General features: G+C 50.5%; 1 protein-coding gene across 7 annotated transcripts in view; it reads left to right on the forward strand.

The window, feature by feature from the left end:
- UPF1 (UPF1 RNA helicase and ATPase) overlaps nt 1–17,437 on the forward strand; it is a 36,206-nt gene that overhangs the window by 7,728 nt on the left and 11,041 nt on the right. For 4 of the 7 annotated variants that reach the window (XR_009539753.1, XR_009539752.1, XM_060144824.1 and 1 more), the window contains exons 2-15: nt 6,458–6,600; nt 8,208–8,297; nt 10,607–10,774; nt 11,200–11,380; nt 12,500–12,661; nt 13,282–13,399; nt 13,548–13,646; nt 14,178–14,286; nt 14,461–14,620; nt 14,724–14,842; nt 15,304–15,468; nt 15,564–15,678; nt 16,290–16,433; nt 16,829–17,042. Coding sequence is in view for 5 of the 7 variants with exons in the window: in XM_060144824.1 (XP_060000807.1) it covers nt 6,458–6,600; nt 8,208–8,297; nt 10,607–10,774; nt 11,200–11,380; nt 12,500–12,661; nt 13,282–13,399; nt 13,548–13,646; nt 14,178–14,286; nt 14,461–14,620; nt 14,724–14,842; nt 15,304–15,468; nt 15,564–15,678; nt 16,290–16,433; nt 16,829–17,042 (1,987 nt within the window). In the remaining 2 variants the exon portion in view is untranslated. The remainder of the gene's footprint in view (nt 1–6,457; nt 6,601–8,207; nt 8,298–10,606; nt 10,775–11,199; nt 11,381–12,499; nt 12,662–13,281; nt 13,400–13,547; nt 13,647–14,177; nt 14,287–14,460; nt 14,621–14,723; nt 14,843–15,303; nt 15,469–15,563; nt 15,679–16,289; nt 16,434–16,828; nt 17,043–17,437) is intronic. The other 3 variants (XM_060144823.1, XM_060144825.1, XM_060144826.1) reach the window with 3 other exon arrangements.

Consider the following 17,437-nt stretch of genomic DNA (forward strand, 5'->3'; position numbering starts at 1 on the left):
GGTGGGACCATGTGAAGTTCCCTTCATTGTAGGTCAAAAATGGTCAAATCTCAACAATTTCTTGTGGTTAAAACTAATGGATTAAAGAAGGCTAAGAGATTACATCACAAATAATGTGTAATTGTTAACTGGGTCTTGGATTTAAAAAACTGTAAAGGACATTATTAGAACATTGGGAAAATGTGTCTATGTGTATTAGATATCAGTATTACATCAGCATTATTCCCGAGTGTGATGTTTATATTGTGGTTGTGTGGAGAAAGCCCTTGTCCTGGGACCTATGGTTCTGAAATGGATCAGGAACAGAAAAGTATGTGTGTGTGTGAACACATGTGTGCATATGTGTGCGGAGCAAGAGAGGGAGAGAGCAAATGTGGCAAAATGTGAGTGGCTGGTGGATCCAGATGGTGGGTGTGTGGGTCATTCATTCTCTGTAGTTTTGAAACTTTTTCAAAAGCTGAGGGAGAGCGGATCTTCTGTTAGCCTTTTCCTGAGGCAGGGCTCAGAGACCTGGTAGTTCCTCTCTGCCTCAGGTCACCTGAGGGAAAGGCGATTTCCCACTCGCTCTTTTTTATTTAAGTTGTGGCAGAAAAGAATAAATGATGAGTCATTTCACATCTCAACCTTATATTTTGATTGAGAAGATATGTTCATTTAGCTAACACTGTGAGAGCCTCCTGGGGTGTGGGCTCAGTTCTAGGTGCGGGGGTCAGAGCAGGGAGCAGGACCGGCAGAGCTGGCCCCACTGGTGCCCCTCAGATAGGGTCAGGGGAGGCCTCCCTAGGAGGTGCCCTGTGGACTGGGACTGAAGGACCAGGAGCCATCTGTGTAGAAGCCAGGGGGATAGTGAGTGCAAATGCCCTGGGACATTGGCATAGTCGGGGATTGAGGGACAGGAATGTCTATTTCATGCTGAGTGGTATGACGCTTATGAGGTTTGGGGTAAAAATTTATGGTCTAAAAGTTCTTACCAGCACAGTTAGTGGTAATTTTTGAACTGATGTGCTTTTCCTTTGTGGGAATGAAGTGGCCTCTCTTCCTGCTGTTCTGAGGTGCACTGAGTTCTGCAGTGGGTCGTAAGAAACTCTCTGGGCAGAAAACCTCTGCAAGACCTTGATCAGCTCAGCAGCTCATAGATGGACTTCAATAATGAGTGTCCAGAGCAGGGGTGGAGGGAGAACTGTTTCCTTCGCTTTCTAGACCCAGTGACACGGTGCCTGGGGATGGGCTTGGTGCCAGGGGTAAGGGGAGGACTTTCCCTTCTTGAGCCCAGCAGGACCCAGGAGTCCTGGCTGGAGGTGATGGGTTGATAACCTCAGTCCTGTGCCAGACAAGGACACTCCCCTCCCTTCTTCCATTACGTCGCCTGGCTTGGATTGTGGGCCTTCTCTGTGCCAGGCACTGTTTAGTGCTTTAACTCATTTAATTATAGTTGCTAAGGTCAAATGTATTTTTGAAGTTAATGTTTATCTTAAAACTTTCCAGAAAGTAGAGGGAGAAATTAACAAGCCAGCTATAGAAGTCTGTGTTGTGATCAGGTCACAGCTGGGCAGGAGTGGGGCTGGGCAGGGGTTGGACAAGTGCATGTGGTGTGTAGGTGTGCGTAAGTACTTGTGAGGAGGGACAAACCCACGCCCCCCAGCCACACAGCTACAGGGCCTACTGGGGAATCCGGACTCCTCTCTCTCTAGTCTCCCTGCCTTCAGTGGGGGGTGAGGGAGAATCCATCTGACCTTGTGTTGTGTCGGTATTGTATTGTCTCTTGAGAGTTCCTAGAGCAGGTCCTAGAACGGACTTAGATTTCCTGCTCCTTATTAAACCCGAAGGGGTATGAGTGATGCAGAGAAAGGGTCGTCACATGGTTGGTCAGGCTCTGTTAAGAGCCTCACACATTCCTGATGTGCCCTCTGCTGGTTCACTCTTCCCTCTGTGAGGGGAGATGAAGTGTGGGATCTGAGGCCTGGATGAAGCAGGAGTGGGTGGAATGAAGGCACCTGGTGTCACGCATGTGTCCGTATTACTCCACATACTAATTTTTATGTTTCAGGAAAGTAAAGATTCACATATCACTAAGGATATTTCTTTACACATAAAAGTTTATACAACCTGATGAGACATTTTAAGAGTTCTTCTAGACTAGGAGTTAGCAAGCATTTTCTTTCTTTTTTTTTTAAATTAACCATTTTTTATTTTATTTTAAAAATTATTTATTTATTTATTTATTTTGGCACGGGCTTCTCTAAGGCGTGCCATCTTAGTTGCGGTATATGGGATCTTAGTTCCCTGACCAGGGATCGAACCTGGGCCCCCTGCATTGGGATCGTGGAGTCTTAACCACTGGACCACCAGGGAAGTCCCCCAACCGTGTTTTAAATTGAAGTATAGTTAATTTACAATATTGTGTTAGTTTCAGGTATACAGCAGAATGATTCAGTTATATATATATTCTTTTTCAGATTCTTTTCCATTATAGGTTATTACAAGATATTGAATGTAGCACCCTATACTGTAGGTCCCTGTTGTTTTATCGATTTTATAGTAGCAGGGTGTATATGTCAATTTCAAACTCCTAATTAACATCCCCCCATCAGTCCCTTTGGTAACCATAAGTTTGTTTTCTATAGTTGTGAGTCCATTTCTGTTTTGAAAATAAGTTCATTTGTTTCATTTTTTTTAGATTTCACATGCAAGTGATATTGTGATATTTGTCTTTCTCTGTCTGACTTCACTTAATAAGTGACTTCACTTAATATGATAATATGATATGTCCATCCATGTTGCTGCAAATGACATTATTTCATTCTTTTTTATGGCTGAGTCATATTCCATTTTATGTATATGTACCACATCTTCTTATACATTCCTCTGTCGATGGACATTTAGGCTCCTTCCATGTCCTGGCTGTTGTAAATAGTGCTGCTGTGAACATTGGGGTGCATGTACATTTCGAATTAGAGTTTTCTTCGGATATATGCCCAGGAGTGGGATTGCTGGGTCATATGGTAGTTCTATTTTTAGTTTCTTGAGGAAGCTCCATACTGTTCTCCATAGTGGCTGCACCAATTTACATTCCCACCAACAGCAAAGGAGAGTTCCTTTTTCTCCACGCCTTCTCCAGCATTTATTGTTTGTAGACTTTTTAATCATGGCCATTCTGACTGGTGTGAGGTGATACCTCGTAGTTTTGGCTTGCATTTCTCTAATAATTAGCAAATATTGCGTGTTTTGTCATGTACCTGTTGACCATCTGTATGTCTTCTTTGGAGAAATGTCAGCAAGCATTTCCTTCAAGTGCTAGGTAGTACGTTCTAGGCTTTGTGGGACAAGAAGCAAATACCTACTATTAGGTATTTCATCCAACCATTTAAAAACGTAAATACCATCCTGAGCCTGAGATTGTGGCCCACACCCTCTCAGCCCTCCCCTATAGCATGATATATGTGGCTCTTTCACTGCCATGAAGTGAAATCCAGGTACCATAATCTGGCCACACACTTTCAGAAAACAAACGTGTGTGCTGAGGCAGTCACACTGAGAGGTGTCTTGGTCCCTTGTCGGCAGCCTCATCCCAGTATTGCCGCTGCATGTGTCAGGAGAAGTGTTGCCAAAAGGAAAGGTAACTTTTTGAAGTAGTAACTTGCTATCAAAATTTCAAACAAAGGGGACTTCCCTGGTGGTCCAGTGGGTAAGACTCCATGCTCCCAATGCAGGGGGCCCAGGTTCGATCCCTGGTCGGGGAACTAAGAGTCTGCCCGCATGCTGCAACTGAGAAGTCCGCATGCTGTAGCTAAGAAGTCTGCTTGCCACAGCTAAGGATCCCACATGCCCATGTGCCGCAACTGAGACCCAGTGCAGCCTAAATAAATAAATAAATGTTTAAAATATTTTCAAACAAAGCACAACAAAAAATTTAACAACCTGATTAAAAATGGGCAAAGTAGGGCTTCCCTGGTGGTGCAGTGGTTGAGAGTCCACCTGCCGATGCAGGGGACTCGGGTTCGTGCCCTGGTCCGGGAAGATCCCACATGCCGCGAAGCGGCTGGGCGCGTGAGCCATGGCCACTGAGCCTGTGCTCTGCGGCGGGAGAGGCCACAACGGTGAGAGGCCCGCGTACCGCAAAAAAAAAAAAAAAAAAAAAGGCAAAGTACTTGACTAGACCTTTCTCCAAAGAAGATACCCAAATGGCCAACAGGCATAGGAAAAGATATTTAGCATCATTATAATCCAGGTTGTGTCAATCAAAACCACAATGAGATACCACCTCACACCCATTAGGATGGCTACTATCAACAACCAACAGAAAAATCACACGTGTTGGCAAGGATGTAGAGAAATTAGGACCCTTGTGCACTACTGGTGGGTGGGAATATAAAATAGTGTAGGTGCTGTGGAAAACAGTATGGCAATTCCTCAAAAAGTTAAAGATAGAATAATTATATGATTCAGCAACTTCACTTCTGAGTATATACCCCAAAGAATTGAAAACAGGGACTTGAAGAGATACTCGTACTCCATGTTCATAGCAACATCATTCACAGCAGCCAGAAGGTGGAAGCAACCCAAGTATTCACTGACTGATGAATGGATAAACAAAATGTTGTGTGTCCATACAATGGAATATTATTCAGCCTTGAAAAAGGAGGAAATTCTGACACAGTTAGGACATAGATGAACCTTGAGCACATTTTGCTAAGTGAAATAAGTCAGTCACAAAAGGGCAAATACCGCATGATTCCGCTTATGTGAGGTCCCTACAGTAGTCAGATTCATAGAAACAAAGTAGAATGGAGGTTGCCAGGGGCTGAGGGAGGGGGAATGGACAGTTTCAGTTTGAGAAGATGAGAAAGTTCTGGAGATGGATGGTGGTAGTGGTTGCACAACCATTTGAATGTACTTAACGCCACAGAACCACTTACAATTTTTTTAAAAAGGAGGTCAGGGATTTACAAAGAGGTGCTTGTGATGATGTTAATAATACTGTCTTCATTACATTAAAATCCAAAAGTTAATACTGATTTTTCATTTAAAAAAAAAAACCTTCCCCCAAACAAAGCATACAGTCTTCTTGCATTTAACCTGATTGTTGCCTTCTGAAAAAATGTTGGGACTTCCCTGGTGGTCCAGTGGTTAAGACTTCGCCTTCCAGGGCAGAGGGTGTGGGCTTGATCCCTTGTTGGGGAGCTAAGATCCCACATGCCTGGTGGCCAAAAAAACAGAACATAAAACAAGCAATATTGTAACAAATTCAATAAAGACTTTAAAAATGGTCCACATCAAAAAAATCTTAAGAAAAAAAGATAGTATATTAAAGTGGTGGCAGACACAGTGAAATGGGGTTCTGATCTGGCTGAGACCATTGCAGAGACACGTGTTCCTGTAATGGGTTCTTGGCTTCCTTGACAACCTGAATGCACCTTTGGAGTTTCTGGGATGCCCCCCCCTCAGGAGACCCGTTGTCCTTAGGCCCATATAGGTGACTGGAGCAGTGGACAGGGACTGGCCTGAGCCGACCCCGCATGGCGTGGGTGTGGGTTTTGGTTTCCCAGCTCTGCGTGGCAGGCCAGTGTCTGATCCCGTCTCACAGCTCAGAGAAACCTGGTGCCTGCCCTGGGGCTCCTGTCACTCCTTCCCGTCTTTCATCGCATGATGCTTCCACTGCTTGACCCAGCCTTGTGTGGGCTGTGGCCCGTGGGGACCATGATGGGGACTGTTGGCTGCTGTCTGAGGAGGCAGTTCCGACGGGGGCAGCATTAGGAGCACCTGTTTCCCTCGGACAAGCTGAGTCTGTGCAATCGTGAATGGATGTGTGAGCTCAGCAGAGGTGCCTGTGAAATTCATCGCTTAGTTATTTAAAGTTGCCTATTTGTATGTTTTTGCTGTTATGACATATAAAGGGTACATTTAGTAAGATTGTGTCCTGAAACTGGAAGATTATCCTAACATTCAATTTCTAATTCATAATTAAGAAGGGCTGCCTTCTGGAGAGGGGAACTGACAGTGAAGGAAGTATGTGGACTAACGAGAGAACTGCATTCCCACATCTGCAGGGGTCACAACCTTTACTTCTGGTGCTTAGGCTTTAAAGGAGGAGGACCCTTGTGCAGCTGTCCGCAGGGGGGGACCATATCTGGTTTGTAAAAAGTCATCTTGCTTCTTGTGGCCCTCAGCTTCCTGCTTGTAGTCATGGCGCTATGGCTAGATGGGGTTGGGCCTGGGTGTGCAGGTGGCAGGGCGGATGACCTCAGCCACCTGTGCCCTGTTTTTGGCCAGGTAGGTTTGATAGGGAAGAGGAGAGTATGAAAAGTCAAATCAGAAGACGCTGAACTGTTGCACAGTAGAGAGCAGGCCAGTGCTTCATGGGAAGGTTGCCATGACTGCTCATATGGGGAGAAGCCATGTGCCTGGGCTGAGGCCCGGAAGCTGCAGTCTTTCATGGTGACGCTGCCTTCTGCCATAGGTCGGTGGGCCTGAGGGCATCCTGCAGAACGGGGCCGTGGATGACAGCGTGGCCAAGACTAGCCAGTTGTTGGCCGAGTTGAACTTCGAAGAAGATGAGGAAGATACCTATTACACGAAGGATCTCCCCATACATGCCTGCAGGTGAGCACCTTCAGCGAAGGAGAGGACTCGCCTCCCAGAGCATCCACATTCTATATGCATTTGCTAACTTTACAGAGGCCCCTCTAAGACCATGGACTGTGACATTTGGAAACACTGTCCTTGGGAATAAGGAGGTTGCTCAAGCCTTTATACACACAAAAGTCCCTATTACTGGGCAGGCGAATGGGATCAGCACCCTCTGTCATCCCTGATTCTCCCAGCTGGAGGGGGAAAGGTTCCTCTTCTCTGCTTTCCTCAGGCCCTTGGGTTGTTACCCGGTACCTGCCCCACTCACGTATCAGAAAGAACTCATCACATGGGGTGAGCATTTGGAGGGTGAATAGAGCAGCTAAGATTTCTCTTACAAAGAGATTACTGTAGGCTTCTTTAAAACATCTGCCTCCTTGTTGCATGGAAGATTCCTGAAAAATTGGAAGTGAGTAGTCAGTGGATAGACCTGCGTGTTGACCAAATTTGGAATTCTTATCTAGAGGAGGACCCACCCCTTGTGTTTGGACTTACTCTTGCTTTTTTGTTACATGCACATGAGGAAATTGAGACCAAAAGAGGTGAAATGATCTTGCTCAGGGCACCCCGCCAGGCAGGGCAGTGGGCCTGGGCCTCTACTCAGCTCTGCCTGCCCCTTGGGCACGCTGCCCCTCTGAGGTCTGCACCCATCACGGGACAGAGGGCCGCTCTTTTCCCTGCTTGGTGGGCACACTTTTTTACTTTGTTGGCTCTTTGTTCACTCTCATTTACAGTACATTTTTACATGTGTATTCGCGTTCCTGTTATGTACCAAATATGCCTGTGAAGTGGTCCTGGTGAAGCTGCAGGTCGTTAAAGTCTGCACACCCCGTCACACTCCTGCCGTCCGTGGGGAGTGGAGTAGGGAGAGCCCCCTGGCGTGAGGTGTTGAAGGGAAGGTTCTTGGCCAGAGGACATTCTCATTTGAGACTTGAGTCTTGGCTTCATCCACATACAGAACTCTGTGGAGAGCCAATATTTTTGTTTTTGGTGTGTTGATTTTCAGAAAAGGGAGGCCGGGGGGATCTCCCTAGGTGCTCCTTGTGAGCTGAGCTCAGTCTGTACCCCAGGACCCTCCGCTGCTGGGTTGAGCTGAGTGTTCCCAGGAGCAGGGCGCCCTCTGCTGGAGCATGGGAGGCACTGTGAACGCAGCGTGGTCTCAGCTTACCTTCTGTGTGCCCAGGGCTAAGGATGCCGATATCCCTGCTTATAAGTCACGGTTCCTGAAACTTGAGGCCAAGGGGAGTGACTAGGTCACCTTGGGGGTTTTAGGACTCCGTTGTTGGGCTCACCTGGCACCTTTTACTGCTCTCACCCCCCCCACACACACCTCACCCTGGAAGGGGCTTTGCTGCTGTCTGAGGAGTCTCCACAGCACCCCTAAACCCTTCCCTGCGTTCACAGGGTCAGGAAGCCTCTGCAGTTAACTGATTGGATTTTGTTAGTGGGATCATTGGGTTTGAGTATGTGTTTAATGAAAAACTTAAAAATGTTGTAAGAGGAAAGAATTTTACATCCTGCCAAATTAAAACCAGAGAGTGGTCTTCTAGCTTTAACTGTTGATGTTTTGACTTTTTTAGTTACTGCGGAATACACGATCCTGCTTGCGTGGTTTACTGTAATACCAGCAAGAAGTGGTTCTGTAATGGACGTGGAAATACTTCTGGCAGGTAGATAATCAAACCGCGCATGTGTCTTTAATCAGTGCTGTGCTCAGATTTGTGTGTAAATTATGGAAATGTTGAAGCAAAGCACAATATAAAAGCACGCTAACAAACCTGGTTTTTTCCCTCCTCTGTGACTGGTTTAACTTGAAACAGATGGTGGTGTGTGAATGCCTTAATGTATTTACCCTTGATTTATTCTCTGTGGTTCTTTTTATTATGCAAGTAGGGTTGGCTTAATTCTCTTTCCCAGTTTTTATTTATATTTTTCTGCAAGATGAGCTCCTGGCACACCCATTCATCTTCATTACTGGGTGCCTGGGGAGGATGTTCCCAAGACAGTAATGGGCATCCATGGGAGCCGCTTCCTGAGAAGGCTCCCTCTGGCCTTAGCTCATCAGAGCAGTCCTGAGGCTAATATGGGCCAGATCCTGAATCATCAGATTAAATTAAGTTCACTTGACCGTCGGTTCTGGGCTTCCCTTCCTGCTGTTGATCAGCAGCAGCTGTGACTAGGTCCCTTGTTTTGTGTTTGGGGTGAGACCCGCATTGTGAGGGTGCTTGGATTCCAGGGGAGAGTCCGTTTGGCTAAGCTCGAGTGGTGAGACTCCTCAGCCTCCACCACTGGCATGGGTCTGGTCCTGGTGGCTCCTCCAAGGCTGCCATGATGTGCAGCGACTCACTCCATTACCACAGGGAAGCAGAGCAGAGTCTCCGTGGGGCAAGGATCCAGGTCGCCTGCAAGAAAGCGGCATCTTCCTCTGAGGTTCATGTTTTATAGAAATAAAGTGACAAAATTCCATAGGCAGCTTTATTTGCACAGAGCCCCGTACCCTTACTGTGCCTTTGGCAGCTGTGGCTGAGGACACAGAATGGTCAGATCTCGTGTCACCTTGGAGTTAGTAATGCAAATTGTGGGGTTCTGAGTGAGGCAAGAAAGGGAGCTGATGTTTTTTAGAGATTTGAAGGGAAAAGCATCTTCAGGATAACCAGAAGAGACTGGTATACCATTTTCTGAACATTCTGGGTAATTATAAGTGTTACCGTGTTCACATTAGTTCCTCTCCTGCAGGAAAAGCAGTTAAATAAAACTTGCCTTGGCTGGCAACCCCAGCTTCCGGTCAGCAGAGCCAAGATAAGGGAAGTGAGTGGAGGGCCTCTAAGAGAAAACAGACTCGGCCAGCCAGATTGTGTGTTCTGTGCAAGGTCAGACTGTGAAGGTGATGGGACAGCCACTCGCCTTCAAGAAGCTGCCAGTGTAATGGAGTGAGGTGGGCCTAGAAAAGACAAGAGAAAATCACTGATCCTGGTAGAAGGCCCAGGGGTGGGGGGAGGGGGGGCTTTGGAAGTACGGAGAGCAGTGATGATTAGTTAGGTAATCTGACAGTCTTCGTGGGGCCAGAGAGGATTAGGATGTTGGCATCTGAGCCGAAGCTTGAACAGGAGGGGTTTCCCAAGGTGATGTGAGGGTGGCAGCAGGGAAGGCTGGAGGCTTGGCAGGCATGCTCAGCGTGTGACAAACCTGCAGCCAGGCTGCAGATCGCTGCGGGGGCTGGGAGGGCTTGAGGCAGAACCGTGCACCACCCGTGGGCCCTGAATGAGGCTGGCGTGGCGGAGGGTAGAGTTCTGTGGCTGGGGCACTCAGGTCCTGGTTTAGGTGAGCCGTGTCCCGGAAATGAGAAAGGCGTCAGAGCCCTGGCCACCCGAAGCAAGGAAAGAGCTGAGGCGGTGGGGCTTTCAGACCGTTCAGGGCTGGCCCTGTGCTTCCGGAGAGTAGCCCTGAGCCCCACTACTCGGTATTTTTTACTGTCCTCAGGTTTCTAATACATTTGGTTATCAGGTTTCCTGGCCTGCAGCAAATGAGGAGGGGTGTTGCTCCTGGAAGCAGGCACAGGGGCCATGAGAAGTGACTTTGAAAGGAGCAGGAGAGAAACTACAACGAGCAGAGGAGCAGTGAAAGGGGCGAGCCTCCTGCCTCTCCAGGACAGCAGCCTTGGCCCCAGCGTTAGATTCACTTAGGTCCAATAAGTTGGATTTAAGAAAGCAGGAACTGGGGGGGAGAGAAAAAAGCAGGAACTGTGTGAAACGTGTTAGGAAAGTTTTCCTTAAAAATGGTTCAAGTCGGATTGATTTTTGTGCTCCGTGGGGAGCCAGTTCAGGGGCGGGCTGGTCCCCCGGGATGCCAGATGGATGAGGTGTGACCACTCCTGCTAATGGACCGTGAACGGTACCGGAACTTTTAACGGAGCTCGAAAATTGGAAGTGGTGAAAAGCCAAACTTTGGGTGTTAACTATTTATCATTTCCTGGTTTCAGCCACATTGTAAATCACCTCGTGAGGGCAAAATGCAAAGAGGTGACTCTGCACAAGGATGGGCCCCTGGGGGAGACGGTTCTGGAGTGTTATAACTGCGGCTGCCGCAACGTCTTCCTCCTCGGCTTCATCCCTGCCAAGGCTGACTCGGTTGTGGTGCTGCTATGCAGGTGAGGGCAGGGCCGCGATTTCCCTGGGGGACTGCCTTTCAGCCCCAGTCCTCTTCCCCAAAGACTCAGCCACTCCATGGCTCTGACTCCATGGAGCTTTAAAATAGTTTCTGCCGACTGACGAGGTGTAAGGAGGTTCGGGGGGCTGGGGCTTGTTAGAGAGCTGGGAATGTCAAGTAACCCTTTTGGGGTGTGTTCTGGTTAAATCACGAAAACAATTCTGTAAAAGCAAAGTCTCTTCTGAGTTTTAAGAGTTCAGAGCTCAAGTGTGTGGGGACACACAATTTATTCCTAACAATTTAAAGGTAATGTGCTCATACAGTAAAATGTAGGGAAAATGCCCCTTTGAAGTTAAAGGCAGTAAGGCTTTGGGGGGCTAGAGGTCATCCTCACCTGGGCTCTCCCCACCCTCGGGGCTTCTGCAGGCAGCCCTGTGCCAGTCAGAGCAGTCTCAAGGACATTAACTGGGACAGCTCGCAGTGGCAGCCCCTGATCCAGGACCGTTGCTTCCTGTCCTGGCTGGTCAAGATCCCTTCTGAGCAGGAGCAGCTGCGGGCGCGGCAGATCACCGCCCAGCAGATCAACAAGCTGGAGGAGCTCTGGAAGGTGAGGGCCTGCTGGGAATGCACACCCATCTCAGCACCAAGTGTTGCGGGGGGTGGAGAGGGGAGCTGGGGGTGGTGTCTCAGAAACAGGAGGTTCCGGAAGGAGCTCGAGGGGGACTCTGCAGCCTCTACCTGGAGTGGCCCCTCGAGCTCCTTCTGGAAGCAGGACCGAGGGCGCCGCGGGTACCTCCGCCAGGCCTCTGGGAAAGGAAAGCTCCGGCTGTTAGAATTTTTCTCTTGCTGAGGGCAAGGGTAGGTGGTGGGAAGGAAGTGGTTGGGAACTGGCCATTGGTGACTGTGTGTGGACATGTCAGGAAGAGCCGGGCCTGAGTGGACAGACAGGACTGCGGGTGTACTCCATAAAACCTGGTCGGGCCTGTGGCGCATCGGAGCCAGGGCGACACCAGGCTGGGGGCGCGCAGGATTCCTGCCCTGCCCACAGACTGTTTCTCCAGGGAAGCCCATCTCTGGTTCTGGCTGTTTATATTTTACGATAAAGTTTTAGTAACTAGGCTAGAAATTTTAATTAGGCACCCATATAATCAAGGATGTGAATTTATCTTCAAGTGCAAGTCAAAATATTTTTGAAGGACAGTCCAGCAAGGAACCTTTCCACCTTGATTTTCAAGTTGCCACAATTACTTCACTGTTCCTGTTTGTATCCAGACAGCCCACATACTGTTTTGTCCCTGCCAAGGAAGTGTGCGTTGCTCCTGTTGGTGTAGCATAGGATCAGGAGGAAATGGGGACGTGGGCCTTCCTTTCTGTTTACACAGCCAGGGAAGCCAGTAATCTTTCTGGCAGCCAGGAAGAAGTGTAATCTCTCCCAGGTCAGGGGTTAGGCCTTTGTTGGAGAATGCAGCCATCTGATGGTATAGGTGTGTCAGGGCTGTGTACCTGGGTGTCCACCTTTGTGTGCCACGTGGACTTCCTGATATGAGGGCTCTCCTTACGGAGTGGACACCACCGACCACCGGGTGCCCTTCTCCGCATCAGCCCAACATCAGCTCGTTCTGAGAAATGGTGGGTGTGACTGTGCCTCTGTTGACTGGGGAGCTCGCATATAGTTCATTGTAGAGGTGAGAACAGGGAAGAACGTGGTGCCGTTCTTGTCCTCTAGGAAAATCCTTCTGCCACCTTGGAGGACCTTGAGAAGCCGGGAGTGGATGAGGAGCCGCAGCATGTCCTCCTGCGGTATGAGGATGCCTACCAGTACCAGAACATTTTCGGTCCTCTGGTCAAGCTGGAGGCTGACTATGATAAGAAACTGAAAGAGTCGCAGGTGATGTGTGTGCAGGAGGGTTTGGTCATTTTAACAAAGCATCTCTTCTAAGGTCTGGGGAGGGTGGTTTTCTCTGCAGACTGCAAATGCTGACGTGGGCCGAGGCCCAGCCCCTGAGAGACAGAACCGTGGATTGAGGACAGGCCTGTGGGCAGACGCCCCATCACTCAAAGCCAGACACCCGCCTGGGTGTTTTCTGATTTTAAATCCAACAAAAATTCCTTACATTTGGGTTTGTAGCCTTTGCCACAGCCATGAGAGTCAGACCTCAGGAGCCCACAGCACACTGAGGACACTCCTTGTGCCCATCCCTCGGAGACTGTGCATAGGAAGCAGGAGCCCTGAGGCTCACGAGATGTGTCCCCGGCCATCGGCTTCCTTCTCTCCCTCCGCAGCCCACAGAGAAGCCGCCTCCAAGAACAGACATCATATGGGGGTCTCCTGGTCGTCCTGCACCGGTTTCGGGGTCCTAATGACTTCTTGGATGTGCCCTTGTTGGTGTTTCAGGCTGTCCGGTGCTGCTCGCCATAGGGCACGCACCTGTGGAAACCCAGACACAAGGAGTCCAGGCCTGTGTCTGTGTTGCAGGCTAACAGGGCTCTTATTTTTTATGTGCTCAGACTCAAGATAACATCACGGTCAGGTGGGACCTGGGCCTTAACAAGAAGAGAATCGCCTACTTCACTTTGCCCAAGACTGACTCTGGTAATGAGGATTTAGTCATAATTTGGTTAAGAGGTGATTTTAAGTTTTAAAATATTTGTGACCATAAGTAGCATAAAATTCCTAGTTTCACCCTTGTAAAGTGTCCCTTAATTTGAACTCTTCATGGTAGCGTCTGTGGCACATGTGAAAACTAACTTTCTTGCTGTCTTTTCCCTGTAAGACATGCGGCTCATGCAAGGGGATGAGATATGCCTGCGGTACAAAGGGGACCTGGCGCCCCTGTGGAAAGGGATCGGCCACGTCATCAAGGTCCCTGATAGTATCCTTTGTGTAAAGAAGGGCTGGCACAGGCACTGTCTGCCCAAGTCTGTGACGAACTTGTCCAGAGCACAGGAGACCTGCGTGGGGGTCACTGCTGAGAGCAGCCTCAGGGCCTCAGGTGGAGGGAAGGGTGTGTACAGCTGCGACTGCAACGCCCTTTCTTCAGGTGTCCTCTGAGGGGGCACCGTTTCTATAAAACTGATGAAGAGAGCTGCTTAGGCAGAAGCCAGGGTGCTCCGAGCTATGTGCCTGAGGGCTCTGCGGAAATTCACAGTCAGGGCCTGGAACTTGGGCCCTGGGCTTGGCTGCTCCATGCTGGGTGCTGGCTGCTGCCCCAGGGCTCACGAGGAGGAGGACGGTGCTGGCTGTGCTGGCCCCGGACACGGTGGGCAGAATCTGTCACCGAGAACATGGGTCTCTGGCTGCGTTTTCTGTCTTTGGTGCAGAGGAGGGTCTGTGTCTTCAGTAACAGAGTGAGGTCTCCTCAGAAAGGCTTTTGACCAGAATGAGACTTAACTCGGCGGCATAGATTATGGCGATGAGATCGCTATTGAGCTTCGGAGCAGTGTGGGTGCACCCGTGGAGGTGACTCATAACTTCCAGGTGGATTTCGTGTGGAAGTCAACCTCATTCGACAGGTATGTCTGCCTCCTTCCCAGCCTCTACTTCCCTGCATCTACTTTGCCGTCACCTGCCCTTGGCGTGGCTGCTGCCTCCGGCGTCTCCGTGCTTCTCCTCCTCATCACGGAGGGGCAGGTCTGCACAGCAGCTCCACGGTGGTGCGTGCCACTGACCTGGAGCTTTCCTTTCAGGATGCAGAGTGCGTTGAAAACCTTTGCTGTGGACGAGACCTCCGTGTCGGGCTACATCTACCACAAACTTCTCGGCCACGAAGTGGAAGATGTGATCATCAAGTGCCAGCTGCCCAAACGCTTCACGGCGCAGGGGCTCCCTGACCTCAACCACTCTCAGGTTCTCCCCCGCCCCGGGGGCAGGAGGGTCCCGGACTGCAGAGCCTGCCCGGTGAGCGGCCCTCCGCCGTGCCTGCACCCCTAACGGCCACTTGTATCCGAAGGTTTACGCCGTGAAGACTGTGCTGCAGAGACCACTGAGTCTGATCCAGGGCCCACCGGGCACAGGAAAGACGGTGACCTCAGCCACCATTGTCTACCACCTGGCTCGGCAAGGCAATGGGTAGGGCTCTGCATGGCCCAAGTGGGGGAGAGAGGGAGGCCTGTCTTCCAGGAGGCTTCGGGGCCCAGGGTGTCTGGCATGCTGCATTCTATGCCGTTTGTATTAGATCTGGCCTTTGCGGTTGCTTTTAACAAGCAAACCTGCCATTCTTGTAAAGGCCGTAGTGGGTAGGTCCATCCTGGGTCGTGTTGTGCCTGCGTGCACCTTGGAGCTTTGAGAGGCTTTACAGTGCAAACGGGAGGTGAGGATGTTGGACTCGGGTGCTAGCGGTGGGTTGCTTGAGTAGAGTGAAGATCAGGAAGCTCCAGACCATCTGGCTCTTAGCTCCTTCAGCATCGTGTCACTCCCGGCTTTAGTCTTAGAGCTTGAGCTGGCTCTACCGCCTGTGATTCAAAACAACAGTCTTGGCTAATTCGACTTTCTCTGGGCGAGCACTGACATTTGCTCACATTGTGTTGAAGGCCCGTGCTTGTCTGTGCTCCAAGCAACATAGCCGTGGATCAGCTGACTGAGAAGATCCACCAGACTGGGCTGAAAGTCGTGCGGCTCTGTGCCAAGAGCCGAGAGGCCATCGATTCCCCGGTGTCATTCTTGGCCCTGCACAACCAGATCAGGAACATGGACAGGTGGGTGTCGGGTAGCCGGCCTTAAGTAAGGTGTGTCTCCCCTGGGCAGGCCCTGGTGGCACACGCCTCCCTCTCATGTGCCCCTGTGTCTGCAGCATGCCGGAGCTCCAGAAGCTGCAGCAGCTGAAGGATGAGACTGGCGAGCTGTCGTCTGCGGATGAAAAGCGATACCGGGCCCTGAAGCGCACTGCCGAGAGGGAGCTGCTCATGGTGAACTCACCTGCCCTGCTGCCGGGGGAACTGGCCTGGGCCTTTGGGCGTTTGTCTTGTTCACTTGGGCCAAAGGACCTGCTTGGATACGTTAAGTCCACGATGGCACCTTTAGTTAGTTTGTTCTTTTGCATTTGAGGAGAGAACTCTGATACCCTCCTCCGTATGCTTTTCTGAGATCACACAGAGACATCTTGTTGAGGTAGATTCCACTTCCCGCCAGCCTCCCTGCTGCTGGGATCTTGGGAACCTGGTCCGTACCCGCGGTGGGGCAGGGGGCAGGTCTGGAGCGCTGTCTCCTGCTCTTTGCTGATGAACCAACCAGAAGTGGATCTCAGCCTGAGCATGGTGCCCTTGGCTTAGCGCTGCCCCTCAGAGGCTGTCTCAAGGCGCCAAGCTCTTTCTTAGGAGTGAAGCCCAACCACTTAGGATCTCGAAAGTTAGGGTCATTGCACCCTGGACAGATGTTGTCAGGGAGGGACCACTTATCTCCATAGTTGTTGAGGAGGGCGTGGACCGGAATGGTGTCTGTGTCCTGTCCTGCCTGCTTTGGGGATCTGGGAACATTGGCCGTGCAGGTGCCCTGATGCCTGGCGCACTCTCTTCCCCAGAATGCAGATGTCATCTGCTGCACGTGTGTGGGCGCCGGGGACCCGAGGCTCGCCAAGATGCAGTTCCGATCCATTTTAATCGACGAGAGCACCCAGGCCACCGAGCCAGAGTGCATGGTCCCTGTGGTCCTTGGAGCCAAGCAGGTGGGCCACAGCCCATCCATTATAGTCTTGTTTGAAAATTGGTGTGCATTCTCTCTTGTTCCAGTTCTGTGTAATTCTTAGTGCTGGGGGTTTGTTTTTAAGTGTCCTGTAGTGCTGTTTGATGCCCTGCCAGAGCACAGAGGGATGCACAGCAGGCCCTTTGAGGGGGTCTTCGAAGGGTGGACTTGGCACAGAGTGCCTTTGTGTGGGTTCTGAGTGCAAGTTTGCGTGTTCCATGTATGTGGTGGGCAGTTTTCCCACCCCCAGGCCATATCTTGCCACTTGAATTCACATAGCCGGGTGGTTGTATGGACCCTGGCCCTCTTAGTCCCCTGAGTGGACGTCTAGGCTGTTCCATGCTTGAGCTTCTTACCTGTGTGGGCCTTTCACCACAGCTGATCCTCGTGGGCGACCACTGCCAGCTGGGCCCCGTGGTGATGTGCAAGAAGGCGGCCAAGGCCGGGCTGTCCCAGTCGCTCTTTGAGCGCCTGGTGGTGCTGGGCATCCGTCCCATCCGCCTGCAGGTCCAGTATCGGATGCATCCTGCGCTCAGTGCCTTCCCATCCAACATCTTCTATGAGGGCTCTCTTCAGAATGGTGTCACTGCAGGTAATACTCGGCCCAGAGTGGGGGGCCTGGGGAGACAATACCTCCTGTCACTTCCTTCTTAAGTGGCCTTACGTGGTGACTGCTAGTGGGTAGGGGACGCCTCAGAGAGATGCAGTGGTCAGTGGGACAGAAAGTGCACTCTGGGACATTCTCGGGGTGTGGGCAAGGGGGAGCCTGTGTCCTCGTAAAATTCAGAGTCACTATGTGAGCATTTCCACCATTGGCGCATCACACACAACACACACAAGAGGGGGTGGCAGAGCTGACTGCCTGTCCCGCTCCTTTCTCTATCGGTGGTTCTCAAAGTCCGGGCCATGGGGGTCTCAAAGACCTCTGCACGACCAAGGCCAGACTACTTCTGTAGTAACACTGGGACATCGTGTGCCTTTTGGCTG

The sequence above is a fragment of the Lagenorhynchus albirostris genome, chromosome 3 (genome assembly GCF_949774975.1).
Source record: "Lagenorhynchus albirostris chromosome 3, mLagAlb1.1, whole genome shotgun sequence".
NCBI lineage: Eukaryota > Metazoa > Chordata > Mammalia > Artiodactyla > Delphinidae > Lagenorhynchus > Lagenorhynchus albirostris.